Source organism: Bos mutus, chromosome 4 (assembly GCF_027580195.1).
Source record: "Bos mutus isolate GX-2022 chromosome 4, NWIPB_WYAK_1.1, whole genome shotgun sequence".
Classification (NCBI taxonomy): Eukaryota; Metazoa; Chordata; class Mammalia; order Artiodactyla; family Bovidae; genus Bos; species Bos mutus.
The window spans coordinates 47,024,222-47,050,764 of NC_091620.1; the positions used below are offsets into that span (position 1 = coordinate 47,024,222).

Below are 26,543 nucleotides of genomic sequence, written 5' to 3' on the forward strand. Positions count from 1 at the left end.
AAGAAGGACACCTAGAACTTTAAAATCAGTTTTTCTATATGATGTCTTCATAGTTTTTGAAATACAGCATTTTAAACTCCATTTCTGTCTCAAATAGCTATAATTATCAAAGGAGCTGTACATTCAATATTTGAAAACACAAAAAATTATTCATTCATTTATTCATTTGGAACACAACAGTATTTCAAAAGAGAGTTCAGCTTGTTTTATGTGGATAATTACAAGAAAAAATTTTCAAGTGGGTGAGAAAACCAGGGGAGAAAAAAAACTCATTAATTCAATAAATATTTATTAAGCATCAACTCTGTGCCAGTCACTGCTCTAGGCAGTGAAGATGTGTGGTGACCAAACAGACAAGATCACTATTCTGTCTTTTACAGTTCGATGATGGCATAGTGAAAGAAAGACAATAAACAAGTCAATTGTTAAAAGGAATGTCAAGTGCTAGGAAGGAAAAAAGAGTACTGGTGACAAGGAGGGGAGTGGAATAGGACTACTTTTAAAAAGTGAACAAATGAAACCTCTTGAGATCACATTTTTAAAGCCTAATATTTACTTCAATCTAAATCTAACACGCACTTGAAAATGTGCACAGATACGAATTCCCAGGTTGATAAGTTACCATGAGTCAAGAGGATTTCTGATGACTTTTGTATTGAAATGGGGATGATAAGCAGGAACAGGACAATGATCTAGGAATGAAGCTACTATGAAAACTCATGCTAAGACTTCTCCTCTGGAAGACAGCACAACTCTCCTAGAAACTTTTGGCATCCACATTAAGGAAGGGAACAAAAGTATGAGAAACCATGCTTAATATTCTCCACGACTTCAATGTAACTGGTTTTACAGGAATATTCCTTACAAGATTCCTTCAAATTATCCTTTAGAAAGAGCCGGGAAAGTGACTGAAGTGGTCAGGGGAATGACTGAGAAAGTGTTAGCTGTTCAGTCATGTCCAACTCTTTGCAAACCATGGACTGTAGCCCACCAGGCTCCTCTGTCCATGGAATTCTGCAGGCAAGAACACTGGAGTAGATTGCCATTCCCTTCTCCAGGGGATCTTCCCAACCCAGGAATCGAACTCAGATCTCCTGCTGATACCAATTCAAATACCAAGCTCCCTTGTGACTAACTGAAATCCAAAGAGATTTATGAAAAAATAACTTAAATCTTGAGAATACAAAGAGCTCCTCGGCACTCCTCCTGGGTGCAAACTGGAATCCCCTGGAGACTTCAAAGAAAAAAAAAAAACTCCCACCCTAGAATCTCTGGAGGTGAGGCCAGTGCCCTACAAAGGAACAGATGATAATTCTCCATAAATAGCTTCTGTTACATGAATTTCTGACAGATAAATCTCCAAGAAGTGCTCAGAGTGCAGATATTCTCTGCTGCTATTCAGATGCACATGCAGATATTTCCTTGTGGTTAAAAGAATATCTGAGGTACGATTTCCCTGGTGGTCCGGTGGTTGGGACTCCAGGCTTCCACTGCAAGGGGAATGGATTCAATCTCTGGCTGGGGAACTAGGATCCTGTGCCTCACAACATGGTCAAAATAAATAAATGTTTTAAATGTTTAAAAAAAAATCTGAGATAGAAGTAGAAATAGTAACCGTTTCTAGAAATGAAAACCTATAACAAGTCCTAAACATGACATCAAGTCACCCTTAAATGAAGTTAGCAAAGGAGGAGATCAGGGTACGGTAGAAAATCAGGTAGGAGATCAGGTCAAGAGTTTTCAAGAAATGTTACATTTGTTCCAACTTATAGATAAATGGGTAACCACATATTAAATAAGAAGCAAAGATTACAAAAGGGTCATTTTATGTTAATCTCTAACATTTTCTTTGAGAATTCTTTACCCAGTTCTACTACTTTTCAGGTGTATAACCTTGGGCTGATTAATTAGCTTCCTTAAGCCTCAGTTTCCTCATCTATAAAATGGGTATAATCATGCCTACCTCATAATGAGAGATACACATGTAAATCACTCAGTACAGTGCCTAACATAAATAGTAAATATTAATTCTTATTTTTCAACTCTTTGCCTCAGTATTTGCTTTCTAATGCTTTTATTACCTAAATGAACATATCCAGCTAGATGTTCACAGAAGCTATCATTTTGGTTATTATTGATTATGTATCTCTTTGAGCTGAATGCTTTGACATTTGGGACTCTGGAGCTATTTGTTCTGTGAAGACAGGAAAGATATTTTATATCTTTTCATTTGAAAAAGTACACACAAATATGGATTTCTATTGAGCATTTCATGTTTCTGCTTTATAAAGCTTAGACCACAAAGGAGCATATATAATTTTAGTATTGACAATTGGATACTGAAATCTTTGATTTACAAAGAAAGATTAGATCAATGTGCACATCCAGTTTGAAAACAAAACACACATCCTTTGAGAGGTGTTGTTTACCTTTTAAATGTTAAATATCTTTATATATTCCATTCTCATTCTCAAGGTAGTAGAAATCAATCATTTCTACGATTTTATGCAAGTTTCTTCACTACTATACAACTTTTTAAAGATATTTTCAAGTGCTGCAAGAAATATATAGTTCCAGGGGAACGGATGTAAGAAATCATTGACCCCAGCACCACCGAATGATATCCAAGGAAATGTTGATGACCTCCTGCACAAAGGCCAGTTTAGCATAGTGCTTCAGCACACAGGCAGCACAGTGGAACTGAAGAGACTGCGTTCAAAAACCCTCTCAGCTATCTACCAGCTTTGTAATTTTGCAGTTAAATATTACCTGTCACATGATTCTTGTGAGGATGCAATGAGTGGTATAGGTCATAAGTACTCAGAAAACTGTTTGGCACATAAAAAGTAGCCACATACGTTACCATTTATTAAATATTATTAAATATTTTAGTGTATTCTGTAACATGACAACACTGTATAAGTATTTATCTCTTCCTGATTTCTCTTTCCTTCCCCCTTCTCGCCATTCATCTCAAGGTGTCTTTCTTTTCTTGTGTCCTCCCCCACTCTTTAATTATTTCCTTTTTCCCTTTGGGGTTTATCTATAATTCTTAACGGTGGATGTGGCAATATCTGGACCCCATTGGAGTTAAAGAGTACTACTAACCCTATGTGACAAGAGAGCAGGCCTTCCTCCATGTACTTTTAGAAGAGGCTTTCATCATTAAAAATGACAGAACACTTGGCATTCATTAAAATAAGAGAAAGCAAATAAAACTTAAGGACAATTTTTATCATCCCATAAACTCTTAGAGTTGGTCACAGTTTTCCATGTGTAGCTATAAAGACGTGATGAAAGACAACATTCTTTTGTGCACGGTAAAACCATTGGGCAGAATTTCAAAGATTCCCAAAAGAAATAAATACAAATTGGGATCTCATAGACTGAAAACAAGATGTAAGAATATTCCTACAATTTTAAATTTTATTTTCTTTTAAGTATGTAATTATAAGAGAAGGTTGGTAGGAAAATAAAAATGTGCTGGGGAATGTCTCCTTCCTGTTTATCACAGTGGAACAAATTTTTGACTGGTTGCATAGTTTTATCAATACTGAGCTATTTAGGTTTAACAAATGCACATTAAGGAAAAAAAAGATGTTTGTCCTATACTCGCAAAATATTTCTAATTCCTAGGAGCCCTTTTTCTCCAGGAAAGCAGTACTGCAGACAATGGATGGTCACGCTGAAGCAGTGTTCCCAAGTGAAACAACCCAATTTTTGGTGCAGCTCATGCATGCTTAGGCATATAGATAATTATGCTCATAAAAACAGTGCACAGCTATCTCTTGCCATCCTGTGTCCATCTTGCATTTCCCCATTCATTACTGATTATTAAAACTATAATAAATGGTAGGTCTATATTCTCGACACTTGACTACTTGAGAGGCTTACAAACCCTTTCCAGGGAATGAAATAGAAAACAAGTAGCCTGTCTATTCACTGACAAAGACTTCTGATAAAAAGAAATTCTGCTACTTGTAGCAAAAGCAATTACTGGCTGCCAAACAAATTATTGAAAATGTATGGGGTGACCACATAGCAAAACAAACCTATCTACCACACAGCAAATAACCTATCTTTGATGCTGCGCTAAATCTATCATGCTTGGCTTGCAAAAAAAAGAATAACCAGGAAGATGCTTGCTCTTTATAATAGCAATTATGTGACCATCAGTTTCAAACCAATAGCAGGACTCCGTAAGTGATACCTTACCTATATGGGTGTTCTGTTAAAATATGTTTTATCCTATTATCTGCAACATACAATTTTTTCAGCACAAGTAATTTTGAGTCAGATGAAAGGAAGACTGCATACTTTGAATATTCCAGTTCTGCGTGCTCTTTTACAGAACTGAAATTACTTCAGTTCAGGAAGACAATCTTGAGGAGAGCAAAGTTACCCACGATCAAATACAATTCTTTTGACTACCATTTCTAGAACTTCATGGCACAATAAGCTTTCAGTATGGGTCAGTCATCTGATTCAGGATGAAAATAAAAGCATACATTCAAGTAACTGGCCATACAGATATGGACTTATACCAACAGAATTAATTATTTCACACCTATCAAATTGCCAGTATTTCCACAGAACTAAAATAAATTTTCCAAAAATATAAAAAGTGCAGTTCCATTTTTGGATGAAAACTGAAGTAAAGACACAGTCAAAATAAAGTTAGGGTGTTTTATACCATCATAGTTCTTGTGAGCTTTCTCAAACATTAAGTAAAACATTGCTGGTTTCCTTACTCTAGATCAATGACTCTATCTTAGTAGGTAAGAAGCGATTCTTCAGTTAGGTTAGATGACCTATAAGATTTCTTTCATCTTTATAATCATTAAGATTCCATTTAGTTATGTAAACTTGAGTAATTTGTAACTTACTTCTGGGAAAGTGTTAAATTCTGGTAATTAGGGCACCATTTTGCATTAAAGTGATGTCATAAAATTTCTAAATAGTACTCAAGCAGCCTAAGGGAGTTAATGTTATTTAACAAAACTCATTATAGTGCTTGTAGAACATGCAGAACTGTTCTAAGTGCTACATAAATATTAACTCATTTATACTAAGCAGCTAAGTATGCTTAGTAACTAAGTTCTTATGAAGCTTAATGAGTATGTGAATTGGCATTGAACAATGAATTAAAGTGAACAACCACATTCACTCAGCCTTTGAAATTAACATTATTCATTTCTAACAATTAGGGTTATACCATAACAACATGATGGTATAGGTAAGTCTAGTAGGTTACCTATACGTAGGTTGGTAACTCCACTTACTGAAATCCTTGAACTGCCTTCAGGAGAAGCCCAAATTCCTCAGCAAGTCATGAAAGTGCTGCAGCATCTATTTTTTGGTTTGTTTCTTCTGTCCCTTAAATCTTAACTATTTGCAGTCAAAAATTCATCTGATTTCACATGTCCATGTACCTGCTGACCCTTCGTTTGATATGACCACCCCTTCCCTATAATTTGGTCAGTTCTTACCAACCCTCAAAACACAGTTCAGATAGTGCCTCCCCTTGAGAACCCACGCTGACTGCTCAGCTAGGTTAAGCACTGTCTTCTCTGCTTCCGCATCTCTCTGTGATCACCTCCAGAATCACACACAAGGATACAGTGTAACTACCTATCTATTCATTCATCTTTCTACTTGTCTGTAAACTCCTTAAAGGCTAGAACTGAGTCTTTTACCTCTAAATCCCCAGGATCTTACCAAAAAAAAAAAAAGGTATACAGCATGAAAATTATATAAATGTCTTTTAAATAAACAAATCAGTATATACCTTTGTGAGCTGATAGAAAGCATCCTAATTTTATTATTAGAAAGGAAATTGCTAAACATATTTATGAGTATAAATTACATCCATCTAATCACCAAAGAAATAACAAGGTCCATATATAATTAACCTATGTTTTTGGATTCAATGAACAGTTCTCAATGAAATAAGAAATGACACATTGCAGGACCACTCCTTAGTTTCCTAACTGGAGAAGTGTTGGCAGATGGCAACTAAGTCTTTACAACTCCGCCAGATTCAGCCCTACTAGTCAGTGATCACTAACTGTAGCTGAGAAAGATAATAAACTGCTGTAGCTACGTAGATGACCCAGCACCCAACCAAATGCACTATTTGTACCTCACCAGGTGCCAGCATGGAGATAACTGTTTGTCATAATTATTTTGATAACAAGACAGTATCTTCACTCTCATTTCTGACTTGAATGAATAAACTACTCATGCTGTTGTTTAAGCTGCTGCTGCTGCTGCTAAGTCGATTCAGTCGTGTCCGACTCTGTGCGACCCCATAGACCGCAGCCCACAAGGCTCCTCCGTCCCTGGGATTCTCCAGGCAAGAACACTGGAGTGGGTTGCCATTTCCTTCTCCAATGCATGAAAGTGAAAAGTGAAAGTGAAGTCATTCAGTCGTGCCCGACTCTTAGCGACCCCATGGACTGCAGCCTACCAGTCCCCTCCATCCATGGGATTTGCCTGGCAAGAGTACTGGAGTGGGTTGCCATTGCCTTCTCCGATCCTATCAATTTATTCACACCTCTCCAAAAGTGAAGGTATTTGGTGGTCTTGGTCATTCTTCTCAAATGTGAAGTTTATCCTTGTAGGACGTAGAAGCTGCACAGGCCCCAAGTACCTTCTGCCCCAAGTGGAGAGATCTATGAACCAAAAAAATACCCCACAAAAGTGGTATTCCAGAAATGGGGAGAAAAAGGAGGACTGGCCTGTTGTCCAAGAATAGCAGTCTTTCAGCGACACAGAGAAGGGCAAAGGATACCTAAAGACATCACCAGCATGAGGCAGAAGCTCCGGGAGTCTCCAGGTTCAATCCTGCAGTTTTCTTTTTCTCCATCTCTACTTTCTTCCTCTCTGATTTGTTTTAAAGCACTGTGATTTGTTTTAAAGCAATGTCTATATCAGCAAAAAGTTGGCTTGTGGAAGACTCTACTGGATGAGAGACCCCATATCTTCAATGAATAAATTGTATGGAAAAAAGGAAGAAAAAGGATGAGGGAAACCATGCATTAAAGAGGCTTTAAAAAAACTAATTGCAGTTTATAAACATTATCTGGATCCTGGTTCAAACAAACTTATATATAATATTTACATGTCTATTTTATATACTTATATATAATATATTGACATATTTAATATATATTAGCTATGATAATATCATGATTACATTTTCTAAAAAAATCCTTGTCTTTTAGAGGTGCATAGTTAAATGTTCTTATGAAATGTTTCAAAATAATACAGAAAGGAAAAGAAAATAGGATTATATAAAATAAGATTGGCTATGAGTTGCTAATTGCTGAAGCTCAGAGTTCATTATAATAGTCTGTCTACTTTTGTGTGTGTGTGTGTTTGAAATTTTTTGTAATAAAAGTTGCAAATGAGTGTGAGAATATTCCTCTACAGAAGTAATTCTAACAGTGTCTGATGCTTCTTTAGTTTTACTATGGAAACAAATCATAATGGAAAAGGTATTTACCAAACATTAATTCAAATGATGGGATCCTTCACTAAAACTTGACATATTAAATTTTCTATTATAATTATCTAGTTTATGGATATTATTATAGCACTTTAAATTAATTTATATCATGTTAAGATTTTAACAAAATTAAGTACTTGGCTACAAATAAGGAGCATTTTTTCTATTTTTACATATTTTACATATAGTAAATTACTATGATTATCACATCAAGACACATCTTAAAATATTAAGAATATATTTAGACATGTAAAAATATTCAGCCTACTTTAGTGAAGTGTGCAAAATTTTCAACTATATGAACATGTTCTATCTTAATATGTACTTACAGGTGGATAAACTGGTTGCCAGGGTGATACATGTAAATTTAAAAAAAATGCTTACAGAGCCCCAAAATATTTACTTAGATTAAACAGTAAGTTCAAAAATGAATTTTCAAGCATATCTGTGAATATTGACCTAAATATAGTAAGTGGTAGTTATATTTTTATTTTAAAACATACTTTATAAATGCCCCCAAAGCCACACTGCCCTAATTACACCAAGAGGACTGCTACCAATAAAGAAAGAAGGGGAGAAGAGGATGTCCTCTTTGTAAGGTGGAGGTGAATGGGTCCATCTCCAATGTCCACAAATTGAGTGAGTTGAGAACCTTGTAGTTCAGCTTAATTTTAAGGTTTAAGTTTAGACAGGGATGTCTACGCTTGTTTTTCCAATTTTCCTACAGTACCAATCTTGGCTTAAATCACACAAAGCCTTCTCTTTGAGAATTAAAACAACAACAACCACAACAACAATAATGATGATGTAAATCCTGCTCAAATATTATATCCCTTCTTGCCTACACCTGGCTTTTGCTTGGCAGCGGTGAGAGGGTCTCCGCCCCTTCACTTAGGTTGCCGCACACATGGAGGCATCCCGCACAAACACTTCTTGAGCAAAGCCCCTGGCCTGTGACTCTTTGGGGGTTTTGTCCGCCTTTCTCTTCTTTCTTTTGCACAGGGAGCGCCATATATGACTCGCAAGAGAATTCCGCTGCTTTCACCCAAGACACTTCATCTCCAGGGCAACCGAGCAAACGCAGGGTCGGAGTGGGCCGGGCCGCGCGTAGGACCACCCCCCTGGACCGCGCCTCTCACCTGCCCGCTGCTGGGGTCGCCCCGCACCCGCGTGTCCAGCGCGTCGTGCCCAGTTTCGTCTTCTCCACCCGAGCTGTAGATGAGTCGGAGTGGCACGATGCTCTGGCGCTCCAGGAAGCGGTTTTCGTTCCTCCTCTCCAGCTCGGTCAACGAGGCGTCTCCTTCGGGCAGGAAAGAGGGGAAGGAAGAATCAGAGAGAAAAGGAGAAAATAATGACCCTGACGGACACTCGTCCATCCTGCGGCCCGATGGTTCCCCAGGGAAGATCCCACCTCCCCTCCCTCCCAGACCCCATCTGGGAAGGACGCAGAGATACCAGACGCAAAGCCTTGGACCAGCTCATCTGAGAGCATCCAAGATCGGGGCCCAAAAGCAGAGCCCCCTCTCCCATCCTCTGCATTCCTCTTCTACTTCCGAAGAAAAACAAGCATTTGACCTAAAGCTTCTAACGTATCCGCGCGCCCCCACAATATATTTTTTGCTTCACTTCTCACCACCCTTCTAAATAAAAAAATCTCCCCGCTAACTCGGGAAATGGGGATGCTCCTTTATCATGCGCTTGAGGGCTGCAAAGATGCCCGGAAAATGGTACCTCCCAGAGCCACAGAGGGCGGCCAACTTACCTGCCGGGCCGCAGCGCGCCGGGGGACAGGTCCCCAGGGTGCAGAGCAGCAAGAAGGGCACGGACACAGCCGTCGCTGCCGCCGCCTGCATGGTGCTGCCGTCCGCCCGCCTCGCCCGAGATGCTCAGCTCCTCATGCCCAGGCAGCCGTGTCCGGATCCCGCGCCCTGCGCCCCGCGCCCGGGGCTAGCCTGGGCCACCCGCTCCCAGCCCCGACCCGAGCTGTGGCGACCCAGGCGCTGCAGCCTCCACCGCGGCGCTGCCTCAGTGCTGCATTGTGCTCCGCGGGCGCTTCCGCTGGTGGGGGGAGCGAGCGAGTGCTGCATTGGGCGGTTGGCTGTAGCTAAGTGGTTTCTAGCGCCTCCCACCTCATCCCCTGGCAGAGGCTCCGGCGGGCGACGAGCGCTCGGCGGGGAGCGAGCGCCTGCTGCAATCGCCCCCCGCACTGGAGCAGGGGCGCGCACACGAGAGTCAGCTGGGAAATGTAGTTCTCTCTCCACGTCCTGCTGTCTCCACGACGGCGCGGACTGTGGCGACCTCGTGACCACGGAGTCATCTACAGCCTGGAAATGGGAGGGAGGAAAAGGGCGAGAGAAAGGAAGGTCATCCCTGGCAAGGCCTCCTGGGACCGAAGATGCCCTAGATGCGCCACTGCGGGAGCCAGGATTCAGCCACTGCGTCCCCAAAGAACTGCAATGATGTTTCCTTCAGATGTAGTAGTTAAATTATGATCAGGCGATCATACCCTCAAGATTACATGGTAACGTAACTATTCAACAAAAATCGATTGAGGACCCACTGTGTGCAAGGCAGTCGACTTAAGAGCAAGGGACACAATGGTGAAGGACAGGGCTATAAGAGGTATCAGCAATTGAGTTAATACCATTTTGTACAATACTGGGATGTTTTCCTCTTTCCCTGGAAGAATTTATTTTTACTCCCTGCCTCTGTTGAGGTGGTTTCAGATTCCTTCACCATCGTGTTGTTTTGAAAATACACGCCAATGTGCCAGTGTCCCAGATCAAGTGTGGTATCCAGAATTGAATACAACTTAGACAAGGTTTCACAAACAGAGAGAGATTCTTTTCTCTGTTGTCCTAAATTCTTGTCTAAGAGAACAATCCATCATATTTTGGTAACTGTATCTCACCAAACTTATTGTCGCTTTGAAAAATTTCCCCCAAATCTTCAACTAATGAGACCCTTAAGAATTCTATATATGACATGCAATTGAAGCCTAAATCAGGCTACAAGATTTCAATAGTGCACTCTAGACCTTGATGCAGAAGATTTCACAATACAGTAAAATAAAATTAGAACCCAAGGCCTAGAGAAGCCCTTAACCTTCATTTCCTACATCATGAACCCAAATTCTTACCCCAGTTCTCTCAGTTGGGAGAAATAATTTTACAGTTTTGTAACTACTGTGCTGCTGTAAATATACCCCATAACTTTTAAATTTAAATCTCTTGTTATAAGCAATGCCCTGTGTATGTGTTGTGAGCATTTCTTTAAGGCAGATTATACCAGAACAAGAAATTGCTTGGTTTACGGGGTTTGGCCATTTTTTTTAGTGTAATAGATGCACACCTTTAAACAATTCCATCTCCCTGGCACAGAACGGACATCATGAGAGGCGAGGTAAGTGAGAAAATTCCTCTGGTACTAAGCTACAGTTTCCCAAGGTGTATTATGGAGTGGGAATAAACTTGTCTTAATAGCAATTTAAAACACAGCATCCCATCCTTTAGGGACAGAATATCTCCTTTGACTCTATTTGAAGGCAGTGCATATGTATATATATAGGATTTTTGCTGTCTTCATTTTCATTTTCTTCCCACCTAGTTATTTAATTAATAACCAATTAATCTGATTAATTAACACATTTATCACCTCACATATTTATCTCTTGTTTGATGAGAATATTTAAATTTTATTCTTAGCAATTCTCAATTATTTAATACAGTGTTATCAATAGTGGAGAAGGAAATGGCAACCCACTCCAGTAATCTTGCCTGAAAAATTCCATGGACAGAGGAGCCTGGCAGGCTACAGTCCTTGGAGTTGCAAAGAGTCTGGCATGACTGAGCAACTATCACTATCAACTATAGTCACTATTTTTACATTAGATTCTTAGATATTATTCATTTTATAGCTGAGAGTTTGCCTGCTTTTACTAACCTCTCTCTATCTCCCCCATTCCCAGTGCTCAGTTCCCACTTCTCTACTCTCTATTTCTATAATTTTGACTTTTTTGGGTTAAATTCCACATATAAGGAATACCATGTACTATTTGTCTTTCTCTGTCTGACTTATTACACTTATTAAAATATCTGCAAGATCCATTCACAAGTAGCAGGATTTCCTTCTTTCTTAGGGCTGAATAACATTTCTTCATATATGGAAATGAAAACATGACGATCCAAAACTTATGCGATGCACCAAAAGTCATTCTAAGAGGGAAGTTGATAGCAATAAAAGCTTACCTCAGGGAACATGAAAAATCTCAAATAAATAACCCAACCTTGCAACTGAAGCAACTAGAGAAAGAAGAACAAACAAAACTCAAAGTTAGTAGAAGGAAAGAAATCATAAAGATCTGAGCAGAATTAAATAAAATAGAGGCCAAAAAATATAGAAAAAAATCAATAAAACTAAAAGCTGGTTCTTTGGAAAGATACAAAATTGATAAGCCCTTAGCCAGATTTATCAAGAAAAAAAAAAAAAGGAGAGGGCTCACATCAATACAATCAGAATACAAAGGATCATAAGAGTCTACCACAAGTAACTATACACGAATAAAATGAGCATTATAGAAGAAATGGACACGTTCTTAGAAAGGTACAATCTCCCAACACTGAATCAGGAAGAAATAGAAACTATGAGCAAACCAATCACCAGTACTGAAATTGAATCAGTAACTTAAAAACTCCCAATAAACAAACATTCAGGACTAACTGGCTTCACAGGCAAATTCTACCAAACATTTAGAGAAGAGTTAATACTTATTATTCTGAAACTGTTCCCAAAAAATGTAGAGAAAGGAATACCTTCAAACTCATTCTGTGAGGCACCATCACCCGGATACCAAAGTAAGACAAAAATACCACACAAAAAATTATAGGCCAATATCACTAATGAACATATAGATGCAAAAATTATCAAAAAATACCAGTAAACTGAGTGCAATAATACATTAAAAGGACCATATACCAAGATCAAGTGGAATTTACCCTAGGGATGCAAAAATTTTTCAATATCTGCAAATCAGTGTGATATACTACACTAACAAATTGAAGAATAAAAACTATATGATCATCTCAATAGATGCAGAAAAAGCTTTTGACAAAATTCAATATAATTTATGATTTAAAAAAAACTCTCCAGAAAGTAGGCATAGAGGAAACCTACCCCAGCATAATAAAGGCCATATATGACAAACCAACAGCTAACATCATACTCAAAGGTAAAGAACTGAAAGCATTTCCTCTAAGATCAGGAACAAGACAAGGATACCCACTCTCACTACTTTTATTCAACATAGTTTTGGAAGTCCTAGACACAGAAATAGCCAGAACAATCTTGAGAAAAAAGAACAGAGCTGGAGGAGTCATGCTTTCTGATTTCAGGCTATACTACAAATTACAGTAATTAAGACAGAATGGTACTGGCACAAAAACAGAAATATAGATCAGTGGAACAGGATAGAAAGCCAAGAGATAAACCCATGCACCTATGGTCACCTGATCTATGACAAAGGAGGCAGCAATATACAATGGGAAAAAGACAGTCTAAAATAACTGGTGCTAGGAAAACTGGACAGTTAGATGTAAAAGAATAAAATTAGAATATTCTTTAACACCATATACAAAAATAAATTCAAAATGGATTTTAGACCTAAATGTAAGACTGAATACTGTAAAACTCCTAGAGGAAAACAGAAAGAACACTGACATAAATCGCAGAGATATATTTTTGGATCTACCTCCTAAAGTAATGAAAATAAAAACAAAAATAAACAAATGGGACCTAATTAAAAGCTTTTTCACAGCAAGATCAGATCAGATCAGATCAGTCACTCAGTCGTGTCCAGCTCTTTGCAACCCCATGAATCGCAGCACGTCAGGTCTCCCTATTGATCACCAACTCCCGGAGTTCACTCAGACTCACGTCCATTGAGTCAGTGATGCCATCCAGCCATCTCATCCCCTTCTCCTCCTGCCCCCAATCCCTCCCAGCATCAGAGTCTTTTCCAATGAGTCAACTCTTCACATGAGGTGGCCAAAGTACCGGAGTTTCAGCTTTAGCATCATTCCTTCCAAAGAAATCCCAGGGCTGATCTCCTTCAGAATGGACTGGTTGGATCTCCTTGCAGTTAAAGGGACTCTCAAGAGTCTTCTCCAACACCACAGTTCAAAAGCATCAATTCTTCAGTGCTCAGCCTTCTTCACAGTCCAACTGTCACATCCATACATGACCACAGGAAAAACCATAGCCTTCACTAGGCGGACCTTTGTTGGCAAAGTAATGTCTCTGCTTTTGAATATGCTATCTAGGTTGGTCATAACTTTCCTTCCAAGGAGTAAGCGTCTTTTAATTTCATGGTTGCAGTCACCATCAGTAGTGATTTTGGAGCCCAGAAAAATAAAGTCTGACAATGTTTCCACTGTTTCCCCATCTATTTCCCATGAAGTGGTGGGACTGGATGCCATGATCTTCGTTTTCTGAATGTTGAGCTTTAAGCCAACTTTTTCACTCTCCATTTTCACTTTCATCAAGAGGCTTTTGAGTTCCTCTTCATTTTCTGCCATAAGGGTGGTGTCATCTGCATATCTGAAGTTATTGATATTTCTCCTGGCAATCTTGATTCCAGTTTGTGTTTCTTCCAGTCCAGCGTTTCTCATGATGTACTCTGCATATAAGTTAAATAAACAGGGTCACAATATACAGCCTTGACGAACTCCTTTTCCTATTTGGAACCAGTCTGTTGTTCCATGTCCAGTTCTAACTGTTGCTTCCTGACCTGCATACAAATTTCTCAAGAGGCAGATCAGGTGGTCTGGTGTACCCATCTCTTGAAGAATTTTCCACAGTTTATTGTGATCCACACAGTCAAAGGCTTTGGCATAGTCAATAAAGCAGAAATAGATGTTTTTCTAGAACTCTCTTGCTTTTTCTATGATCCAGCAGATGTTGGCAATTTGACCTCTGGTTCCTCTGCCTTTTCTAAAACCAGCTTGAACATCAGGAAGTTCATGGTTCACATATTGCTGAAGCCTAGGAAACCATAAACAAAATGAAAAGACAACCTACAGAATGGGGAGAAATAATGCAACCCACAAGGGATTAATCTCCAAAATATACAAACAGCTTATACAATCAATATTAAAAAAACAAATAATGCAATCCAGAAATGGGCAGGAGATCGAAATAGACCTTTCTTCAAAGAAGACATACAGATGGCCTACAGGCATATGTAGAAATGCTCAAGGTCACTGATTATTAAAGAAATGCAAATCAAAACTACAATGAGGTATAACCTCCCTTCAGTCAGAATGACTATCAGCAAGACGACTACAAAGAGGACTTGTATTGGAGGAGGATTCAAAATGGGTCGCAGCTGCAGTGGTTCCCCACGGATGGAGCGGATGGAGCGTAGGCGGTCCGGGTCCACATCTGGGAAAGATGAACCCAGGCGCCTAGAAAGGTCCCAGTCTGGGGAGTGAGATAGAAGCAGCCGCTCTCCTTCTCGCACAGAAGGCGGTCCAGGTCCAGGTCCCCAAGAAGACATAGATCCACATCTCCTGCCCCTTCTCGACTGAAAGAAAGAAGAGATGAGAAGAAGAAAGAAACAAAAGAAACAAAGAGCAAAGAACATCAGATAACTGAGGAAGACTTAGAAGGCAACATAGAGGAAGAAATAGAAATGAAGTTAATGGGATTTGCCTCCTTTGACTCCACAAAAGGGAAAAAGGTGGATGGCTCTGTAAATGCCTATTCCATAAATGTGTCGCAGAAGAGAAAGTATAGGCAGTACATGAATTGAAAAGGTGGATTCAACAGACCTTTGGGTTTCATTGCATGAGAACTGAAGTGTTGAAGAATGATTTTTTTTTTTTCCCTCATCTTGATCAGACGGAGAAGGCAGATGGCAACCCACTCCAGTACTCTTGCCTGGAAACTCCCATGGACAGAGGAGCCTGGTAGGCTGCAGTCCATGAGGTCTCGAAGAGTCAGACACGACTGAGCGACTTCACTTTCACTTTTCACTTTCATACTTTGGAGAAGGAAATGGCAGCCCACTCCAGCGTTCTTGCCTGGAGAATCCCAGGGACAGAGGAGCCTGGTAGGCTGCCATCTATGGGGTCGCACAGAGTCAGACACGACTGAAGCAATTTAGCAGCAGCAACATCTTGAGCAGAACAGTGGATTTTGTATTTAACATGCATCAAAAGCAGGCTCACAGTCTTTCCTCCTTGTAAAGTAAGAAAATTTTATTATGACGTGTGTAGTTAGTTCACTTCAGATCAGATCAGATCAGATCAGTCGCTCAGTTGTGTCCAACTCTTTGCAACCCCATGAATCGCAGCACGCCAGGCCTCCTTGTCCAATACCAACTCCCGGAGTTCACTCAGACTCACGTCCATTGAGTCAGTGATGCCATCCAGCCATCTCATCTTCTGTCGTCCCCTTCTCCTCTTGCCCCCAATCCCTCCCAGCATCAGAGTCTTTTCCAATGAGTCAACTCTCTTCGCATGAGGTGGCCAAAGTACCGGAGTTTCAGCTTTAGCATCATTCCTTCCAAAGAAATCCCAGGGCTGATCTCCTTCAGAATGGACTGGTTGGATCTTGCAGTCCAAGGGACTCTCAAGAGTCTTCTCCAACACCACAGTTCAAAAGCATCAATTCTTCAGTGCTCAGCCTTCTTCACAGTCCAACTGTCACATCCATACATGACCACAGGAAAAACCATAGCCTTGACCAGACGGACCTTTGTTGGCAAAGTAATGTCTCTGCTTTTGAATATGCTATCTAGGTTGGTCATAACTTTCCTTCCAAGGAGTTAGCGTCTCTGCCTCAAAAAAAAAAAAAAAAAAAAGTTAAATATTACATTTTTTTCCTTTAGGAAATATCATTTGGGGCAGTCATCAACCCCATTTTTTTGTACTTATTCCTAGGGAAACTGTATATGATTTTTTCTTGGATGCTCTTTATGACTTTTTAAAACACATGAAAGTAATTTGGAAGTAAGTTTCTCAGGTAAAGCAATAATTTCTACTCTTTTGTATTTGATATTTTTATAACTAAAAAAAAAGGATCTCTCTACACATTTTCTTTTTTCATACATAGATTTAGATATCATGATTCTTCATAGTTTAAAAATTAGAATATTGAAAAAATACAACTGGATTTTTTTATGTCTTCTATGTTTTTTGCCCCCCTGCACCAATACCATATTTCCCCAGTTGAAAAGCAATACATGTTTATTATTAAATAAAAACACACCTTGGGAGAAATCAGAAGTTAGGGGGGAAAAGCCAAAAATCACCTGTAATCTACCCCCAAAATGTTAATTTTTGGTATACATATTTCCATTTAGATACATATTTCCATTTAGATACAAATTTCCATTTCCTATGGATATGTATTTCTTGCCCCTAGCCAAAGAGATCAGATGCTACTTTCTTTGCTAATCCTTATTCTCCTGTGTACTGTGAACATCTGTTAAATGCTCTTATAAATTGTTTGGAAACTTAAAAAAAAAAAGTCTACAAAGAAAAAATTTTAAAGGAAAATTTAGGAACATTAGGGAACCCTCTTACAGTGTTGGTGATAATATAAATTGATATAACCACTATGGAAAACACTAGGGAGGTTCCTTAAAAAAAACTAAAAATTGAACTACCATATGATCCAGCAATCCCACTCCTGACCATATATTTGAAGAAAGTTCTAATTGGAAGAGATACATGCACCCCAGCATTCACTGCACCACTATTTACAATAGCCAAGACATAGAAGCAACCTAAATGTCCATGAGAAGAAGAATGGATAAAGATGTGGTACAGGTATACAGTGGAATATCACTCAGCCATAAAAAAGAATGAAATAATAACCACTTGCAGCAACATGGACGGACCTAGAGATTTTCATACTAAGTGAAGTAAGTCTTGTGGAATCTAAAAAGTGACATACATGAACTAATTTACAAAACAGAAATAGAGCCTGTTTTGTAGAAACAGATGTAGAAAGCAAACTTACATTTACCACAGGCAAAGAGGGGAAGGGATAAACTGAGAGGTTGGGATGACATTTACACGTTACTATACGTAAAACAGATAACTGATAAAGACATATTGTATACGATGAGGAACTCTCCTCAATACTCTGTACTGACAAGAATCTAAAGAGTGAATATAAGTATATGTAAAACTGATTCACTTTGCTGTACAGTGGAAACTAAGACAACATTGTAAATCAACTATAATAAAAAATTTTTAAAAAGAAAAGAAGATGTGGTACACACACACTCACACACACAGTGGAATATTAGCCATAAAAAGAATGAAATAATGCCATTTGCAGCAACACGGATGGATCTAGATATTATTAATGCATGCTAAGTGAACTAAGCCAGACAAAGACAAATATGATATCATTTACATATCATTAAAAAGTGATACAAATGATCTTGTTTACAAAACAGAAATATACTAACAGACATAGAAACAAACTTATGGTTACCAAAGGGGCTTCTGGAGGGGTGAATAAATTAGGAGTTTGGGATTAAAATATACATGCTACTTTGTATAAAATAAATAAGATACTGTATAATATAGGGAACTATATTGAATATCTTATAATAAACTATAATAGAAAAGAATCTGAAAGAGAATATACACATATGCAACTATATATATATATTACTGTATAAACTGTTTCAGACAGAACAACAGACTGTCTTTTTGCTTTCACCTTCATGAACAAACTTTTTTCACTAAAAAGACACATGTACACCCGTGGCTGATTCATGTCAACGTATGGCAAAAACCACCACAATATTTTAAAGTAATTAGCCTCTAATTAAAATTAATTAATTTTAAAAATTAGAAAAGAACTGTCTACATTTCACTCTATCATCTCCCACCCTTCCTTACTCCACTTATTCTGGATGCTGCTTCCATCACACCCAAAAAGGTTGCATTAATATCATAATGTGCATAATGTGCTCTAGACAGGCAACTGTGCTGTGCTCTGCTCAGTCTCTTTGCAACCCCATGGACTGTAGCCCTCCAGGCTTCTCTGCTCTTGGGGTTATCCTGGCAAGAATACTGGAGTGGTTTGCCATTTCCTCCTCCAGGGGACCTCCTTTCCAAAGTAGGGGAAATTTGAGCTGACTCCTGAGGATGGGAGTTGGATAAGTAGAGATGGCAGGAAGGAGGGCTGATGCTGCATTAGCAGTTGTGTGATGGTGAAGGAAAGGCCAAAGGCACTGCAGAGATGTCAGCAATTTAGCTGCTGAACCAGCTAAATTTGTTTCAACTGCCTCAGTTGAGTTTTCTATTATTTTTAGTAAAATGCATTTTGAACTCTAGAGAATTCAGTACCACAATGGAGTACTAAAAACAAGAGACTTTAAAATACAGAATTGGCTATTTAGAAGTGTTAGGATAGTGGGCAGTGAGGACCTACAACTTTTCTATGTTGGTGATAACAGTGGAAAAATTGGTCGAATTATCATCTGCTATGTTTGGGGACTAAGAAAACACAACTGTAACAAGGCTATAGTTTTAGAAGATATGTTTGGAAAATCCCAGGTTTTTCATGTATGTTGCTTACTTCTTATTGAAAATAAAAAGATGGAAAAAGATATATAATCAAAATAAAATTGGTATAGCTTTTGTTAATAACAAATAAAATAGACTTTAAACCAAAAAAAAAAAAATCCTCTAGAAATGGATTTACTTCATTTGGACATATAGCTTAATGCACCAAATGTAACAATTATAATACCAGGGCTTCCCTAGTGGCTTAGTCAGTAAAGAGTTTGCCTGCAGTGCAGGAGACCCAGGTTTGATCCCTGGATCAAGAAAATCCTCTGAAGAAGGGAGTGGCAGACCACCCCAGTATCCTTGAGTGGAAAATCCCAGGGACAGAGGAACCTGGTGGGCTGCAGTCCATAGGGTCACAAAGAGTCAGGCATGACTGAGCGACTAACACTTTCACTTTCATAACAATTCTAAACTTGTATTGCTGCTACTTGCCTAAAACAACTTTAGCATTCAAAATGTATAAAGCAAAAAGTGAAGGAAGTGATTAGGTGAAAAGTGGAAGGGGAACATTTATGGGTCAGGTTGGCAAAAACTAAACTCAGAGATCAATGTTAACATTACAGAGACATCCAAACCTCATATGTACATTCTACATGGGAATATCCACTACCACCTATGAGATATTCTTGCTAAAATTTTGAACCTCAATCTGATCAAGGCTCTAGATCATGGGAAATACAGAGTACAAAGGAACAAACTAAGACTAACCACAGGAAGGTAATCAGTGAAACTCACAATATGGAAAAAATACAGGACAAAGGGGCCCAGTGTCTTCAATAAATACATTTAAAGGGGAGAAAAAGGATAAATGCACAGATTAAAATAGGTTTAGGACATTGCCTTAGGTTCAGTCATGTCTGACTCTTTGCAACCCCCTTGGAATTCTCCAGGCCAGAATACTGGAGAGAGTAGCCGTTCCCTTCTCCAGGGGATCTTCCCAAACCAGGGATCGAACCTAGGTCTCCCACAATGCAGGCAGATTCTTTATCAGCTGAGCCACCCGGGAAGCCCTGTCTTAGGCTGGTTCCACCCAAAAGTGAGTCTTTCATGTGGCAGTGAGAACCTAGAGATTAAGGAAATGAAAAGAGAAAGAGTGAGGACAGGCTATGGATGAGGAAATCATTCAATCCTATGGGAGCTTTGGAGATGCCATATGAACTGCATCTCATAAATACTGTAGGGGAGAAAGAGGGACATATTTATTGGCTCACATTCTCCACTAGTCAAAGTTTGGTCCCAAGGGCATTAACTTGCCCTTCTGGGTTTTGCCCGTGCATGAACAACAAGAAATTTCCTATACTAAAATAGCTCTGAGAACATTAGCTCTTCCAGGCAAACTTGTGCTTTGGTTTTGATGACTTAGCTCAGGGAGGAGAACTGAGGTCAAAGTCTAAGGTAATGCCTAATAGGAGACCCTCTCACATTAAGCTGGGATCCCAAAGGTCTCAGAGTAAGGCTGAATGAAGTATTTCCAAAATCTCTCCTTCATCCACAGAGGACTACAGAGAAAATGGCCTTGGTACTGAGCTGAGTTGAGAGATGGGGAAAGAAGGGAAATTGTTTTTGTTTTTAATATTTATTAATGTATTTGGCTGTGACAGGTCTAAGCTTCAGCCTATGAACTCTTAGTTGCAGCATGTGTGATCTAGTTGCCTAGAGCAGGGATCAAACCCCAGCCCTCTGCCTTGGGAGCTCAAAGCCTTAGCCACTGGACCACCAGGGAAGTCCTAGAAAATGCGTTCTTAGGTATACAGCACCATGTTATGTGGGCCTTATAGGAATTTTCAGGCAAGGCTGTCTCCAGAAGTCAAGAATTCAGAACATAGCATCATTGGTGAAAAACTCTTTTGAAAAGAACTTCTTCTGAGTGTAATAGCCAGTGAAGTCTTCAGACATCACCAACTCAATGGACATGAGTTTGAAAAAACTCCAGGAGTTGGTGATGGATATGGAGGCCTGGCGTGCTGCAGTCCATGGGGTTGCAAAGAGTCGGACACGACTGAGGGACTGAACTGAACTGAATTGAAGTCTTCAAATTCATGTATGAATTTATAGAAGATAGGGGCTAGAAGATTATATTAAATGACATTTTTTGGTAAACAAAACAATCCAGAAAGATATTCTACAAGAAAACTGACTTTGTTTTTTCCAGCAAATAAATGGCATAACAAATCAGCATGGGAGAAAGGGAACTATTTAAAATTACAAAAGACTTGTTATATATTACGTGTTGCCTTGCTTCAGTCATGTTCAACTCTTTGTGACCCTGTGGACTGTAGCCCACCAAGCTCCTCTGTCCATTGGATTCTTCAGGCAAGAATACTGGAGTGGGTTGCCATGCCCTCCTCCAGGGAATCTTCCCAACCCAAGGATTGAACCTGTGTCTCTTACATCTCCTGCATTAGCAGGCGGATTCTTCACCACTAGCACCACCTGGGAAGCCCTGTTCTGCTGCTGCTAAGTCACTTCAGTCGTGTCCGACTCTGTGTGACCCCATAGACGGCAGTCCACCAGGCTCCCCCGTCCCTGGGATTCTTAGTGGGTTGCTATTTCCTTCTCCAATGCATGAAAGTGAAAAGTGAAAGTGAAGTCGCACAGTCATGTCCAACCCTCAGTGACCCCATGGACTGCAGCTTTCCAGGCTCATGTGCATGGGATTTTCCAGGCAAGAGTACTGGGTGGGGTGCCATTGCCTTCTCTGGGGAAGCCCTGTTAAGTACATATAAACTGAATACAAAGTATTGACCTTACCTGGATTCTAATTAGAACAAAATTAAGGAAATTTGAATGGAAGTTGGATAGTAGATGACATTAGGGAATTCTTGCTTAATTTATTATGTATTATAATGATATTATAGATCTTTTAAAACGTATTTGTTAAAGATAGATGCCAAAGCATTTATGAGTATGAAAATATATGACACCTGGCATTTTGCTCTAAAACACTTTCACATCTATCAGGAGGGACATAGGTAAAGTGTTTATTCACAAACTGACCCTTGTACACAGAGGGCAAGGGGAGACTAAAGAAAGAGGCAGACCACTCCGGATTGGTAGGCGGCAGGTTTAATAAACAAGGGAAGTTATTTACAAGGGCTTGTCTTCGGTGACCACAGGACAGGCAGGTCTCCACATTAGCCTTATAGAATCTTATATTTTATACGCAGACCTTAAGTAGGTTCAGTCACATATACTATTCAGATGGTCTCAACAACTCTCTCAAGGCTGCAGCCTTGAAGCAGGAATGGTGGGTAGAATTATACATTCCAAGTTACAGGGTGTAACTGAACAGGACCCTATGGGGCTTTCCCAGGACAGGCCCTTCCCGCATATCCTCTGCTTCAGCTCCTCTCTGAAGTATTGACACCTAGATAACACTATCTAATGCATGTTCTGGGGCTTTCCAGATGGCTCTAGTGGTAAAGAACCCACCTGCCAATGCAGGAGACATAAGAGACGTGAGTTTGATCCCGGGGTAGGGAAGATCCCTTGCAGGAGGACATGGCAACCCAATCCAGTGTTCTTGCCTGAAGAATTCCATGGACAGAGAAGCCTGGTGGGCTACAGTCCATGGGATCACAGCGTCGGACACTACTGAGGTAACTTAGCCCACACACATGCACACAAACACCTTCCTGAGTTGTTTTTTACAGATGTGGAAACTCCTCACTAAGTGGAGGATGGTAAGTACCTGATAATCATGAGCACATAGCTCCCAGACCTACTGGCACCTAAGGACTGATACCACCATATTCCTTACCATCAATCAGTGAATCATGCACAAGTTGATCATATAAGCTTCAGACAACACCCTACACCCACCTGGCCTTTAAAAATGCTTTGCTGAAATCCTTTGGGGATTTCGAATTTTGGGGGGATGTGAGCCATCTGTCTCCTTGCATGGCCCTGCAACAAACCTTCTCTGTTCCAAACTTCTCTGTTCCAACATGTTGTTTTGCTTGGACTCACTGTGAGCCTGGTGCGGGAACTTGTGCTGACAAGGGGAGAGGGTGAGTAGTCTCCAGGCCAGCAGAACAGGCATTATAAATAAAAATTCTCAGTCCCTTCCCAGACTTTCTAAATCACAAACTCTGAGGATGGGGCCAACACTCTAACAAGTCCTCTAGGTGATTTTAATGTATATTAAAATTAAAAAAAGATTGTCCTAGAGAAACGTTTTTTAAGGATATATATATATATAACTTCCTTTGTGGCTCAGTGATAAAAAATCCGCCTGTCAATGCAGGAGACGAGAGTTTGATCCCTGGGTTGGGAAGATCTCCTGGAGAAGGAAATGGCAACCCACTCCAATATTTTTGCCTGGGAAATCCCATGACAGAGAAGCCTGGCAGGCTACAGTCCATGGGGTCGAAAAGTCAGACACGACTTCGAGACTAAACAACAATATATGTATTTATATATTTATATTTTGTTTATAGGTTTATTGACATATAACTTATATATGATAAAATTGTTTTAAGTGTCCCCTCGGGAAACATTTGCACCAGGAGAGATGTACCTTGGACATTCCCCAATCTTTCCTTTTCTGAGAGCTTTTCAATTGTATGGCTTCCCTGGTGGCTCAGACAGTAGAGTCCGCCTGCAGTGCAGGAGAACCAGCTTCGATTCCTGGGTTGGGAAGATCCCCTGAAGAAGGAAAGGGCAATCTACTCCCACTATTCTATCATGCTAGCTATTATATAGGATATTTTGGGACAGGGAGAAGTGACTTTCTTGTCCTTTAGCTATTGACTGCCGAACCTTTAAGAATGAATGATAGTGGGAATTCCCTGGCAGTCCAGTGTTAGGGCTTTGTGCTTCCACTGCAGGGGGTAAGGATTCTATATCAGGGAACTAAAACCCTGTATGACATGTGGCATGTCCAAAAAACTCCAAAAACAAAAAACAAAAAAAAGGAAGAAAAAAGAGCGAATGACAGAGAAGACTTCAGTAGCTGGCTGAGACTTTGGGGTTGCCTTCCTTAGGGGTCTGATGAATACATTTAATGTAAAATGCCTGCATCTGGGAGAAGGGGGTACATGGGTATTAAGCAATTCAAGGGGTGAGCTGGGCAGACTCTATAAATTGACTAACCAAACACACTTTTCTAGAAAATTCTCTTCGTGACCACCTCATCACAGACCCTGGGAAACATTAGTTCTGGATTTGCTTTCCCAGCCTCCTTTATACACGAGGGATAGCCATATGAATAGGTCTGGCCAATACTACATAAGTGAAAAATGTTTAGAGGGGCTTCCAGGAAAACTCTTTCTTACTTGATAAAAGGAATGTCAGGTATTGGTTGCCTCCTTTCTTTCTTCTTTGAATTTGGATATAATTTCAGCAGTTCTTGCAGCTATGGGGAAAATGCCCTGAGCAAATGCCAGCAATCACTTACCCCAACAATTCTTCAGAGTAACAAAGACAAAAACCTTATGTTTAATTAAGCCTCTGTTAGATTATTGTTATTTTCAGAAAAAAACTTATATTAACTTATACTACTACTACTAAGTTGCTTCAGTCGTGTCTGACTCTATGCAACCCCATAGACGACAGCCCACCAGGCTCCCCCGTCCCTGGGATTCTCCAGGCAAGAACACAGGAGTGGGTTGCCATTTCCTTCTCCAATGCATGAAAGTGAAAAGTGAAAGTGAAGTCGCTCAGTCGTGTCTGACTCTTAGTGACCCCATGGACTGCAGCCTTCCAGGCTCCTCCATCCATGGGATTTTCCGGGCAAGAGTATTGGAGTGGGGTGCCATTGCCTTCTCCAATACATCACTGCAAAACGCTGATATTTCCTATCTCATTTTATGAGAACTAAATATGTAAAATGTCTAATACTTGCCAAGGCAAGCTTCTCTCTCTCATGTCCTTCTGTCCATCATATTTCCTGGATCAATTTGGATACCTTTGGGGATAAATTATAGTTCAATTATACTTTAAAAAATTAAACCAGAGGTCAAAACCATATATAATATTCTAATTAGCAAAGGTATCAGTTTTCTCCAAGGATATGATAATATTTTGCATTTTGTTCTGTAGTTTTATTTGTCATTCCTAATATTCTTGTTGACTTCTTTGATCAGAGAGTTTACTGCTCCAGCAGCTTCCTGTAAGGATTCAGGATTGCACTAAGCCTATTTTAATTATTTCCCTCTAGATGCATTAAATTGTACTTGACTGTGCAGACACTCCCTTGCCACTTTTTCTGTAAGTTCACATAGCCTAGCACTTTATGTTATTTATCTTTGCTAGTTTAGCTGCTGTCTAAAAGCAGAGCTAGGAGTTCAAAACAAGATAAAAGGCAGCAGCAGCCCATAGGTGTGTTGAGCAGTGCTCCTTCCCCTAAAATAGCCCCATTTCAGGATCACTCCTTGACCTGAGGGTTGAAAGCTTTTTAACTTTAAAATGTGTTTATAATGTGGCTGGGAGAGACTTCAGAGTTTATTGGTTAAGATTGAGTTGGGAGCGAACACTGATAGAAGGGTTATTAACAAAGAGCAGTGAAGGTGTCATTGTTGGGATTGAGACTCAACAATGGGTCTCAAAAATAAAATACTTTATTTTTGAAATAAAGTATTAAAGTTCAACAATTTTTTTTTTTAACTGGATTTTCCCTCCCTGACAATTTATAGAAGGTGCTCAACCCGATTCCCTGGTAGCTCAGCTGATAAAGAATCCGCCTGCAACGCGGAAGACCTGGGCTCGATCCCTGGTTGGAAAGATCCCCTGCAGAAGGGAACGGCTACCCACTCCAGTATTCTGGCCTGGAGAATTTCATGAGGTCGCAAAGAGTCGGACAAGACTGAGCGACTTTCACTTTCACTTTCACCCTGGTCTCTAGGGAGCCTCAGAGTTTGATTCCTGAATAATAATGGATTTCCTACCTCTTTTCCGGGTAATTAAACCAAATTCTGGACATATTACCAATCTCTGGTAATTCAACTTTAAAATGGATTTTGTGGAGAATATTTCCAAAGGTTTTTGGTTTTGTTTTAATCCTACTTTCTCCTGTTACCCCTTAAATCTGCTACTCACTTTTTTTGAAGAACATGTTGCTATAGTGACACTCAAACTGAACACAGACACTTAAGACTATCTGATTTTCTACGTCACAGTGCTTTTAATGCCAAATCTGAAAACACAGCTGGCAATTATAGCGATTAAAGCTCTCAAACTATCCAAAACCTTCTCAGAACCAGCGAAAAGTGCTGTAAAAGAAATACGCCCATTCTGTGCATCCATTACATGCAAGACACTGCACTCCATCGTCACTCATTATTTTATTTACTACAAGGAGACCTAACAGACCAGGAAGAAGGAGACGGGCAGGGTTTGCGGAGTGCGGTAAACAGCATCCCTACAGCACCAGGGTTCAGCATGGAGAGCGAGTTTCTAGCGCCGGGAGTGGCCAGCCAGGTGGAAGCGCGAGCTCTGCG

The 26,543-nt window shown here is 39.8% G+C and overlaps 1 protein-coding gene and 1 pseudogene across 6 annotated transcripts in view; one reads left to right on the plus strand and one right to left on the minus strand.

Annotated features, from left to right (window-relative positions):
- The window catches only part of ADAM22 (ADAM metallopeptidase domain 22), a 240,215-nt gene extending 230,544 nt beyond the window's left edge, over positions 1-9,671 (minus strand). For 2 of the 6 annotated variants that reach the window (XM_070369430.1, XM_070369426.1), the window contains exons 1-2: positions 9,273-9,669; positions 8,650-8,810 (exon numbers count right to left, since the gene is read on the minus strand). In XM_070369430.1, coding sequence (XP_070225531.1) covers positions 8,650-8,810; positions 9,273-9,363 — 252 coding nt within the window. In that variant the 5' untranslated portion in view covers positions 9,364-9,669. Of the gene's footprint in view, positions 1-8,649; positions 8,811-9,272 lie in introns of all 6 variants that reach the window. The other 4 variants (XM_070369431.1, XM_070369427.1, XM_070369432.1 and 1 more) reach the window with 3 other exon arrangements.
- A 5,209-nt stretch (positions 9,672-14,880) lies between these two features.
- Positions 14,881-15,356, plus strand: LOC102273936 (U4/U6.U5 small nuclear ribonucleoprotein 27 kDa protein pseudogene; annotated as a pseudogene).
- The last annotated feature ends 11,187 nt before the right edge of the window (positions 15,357-26,543 follow it).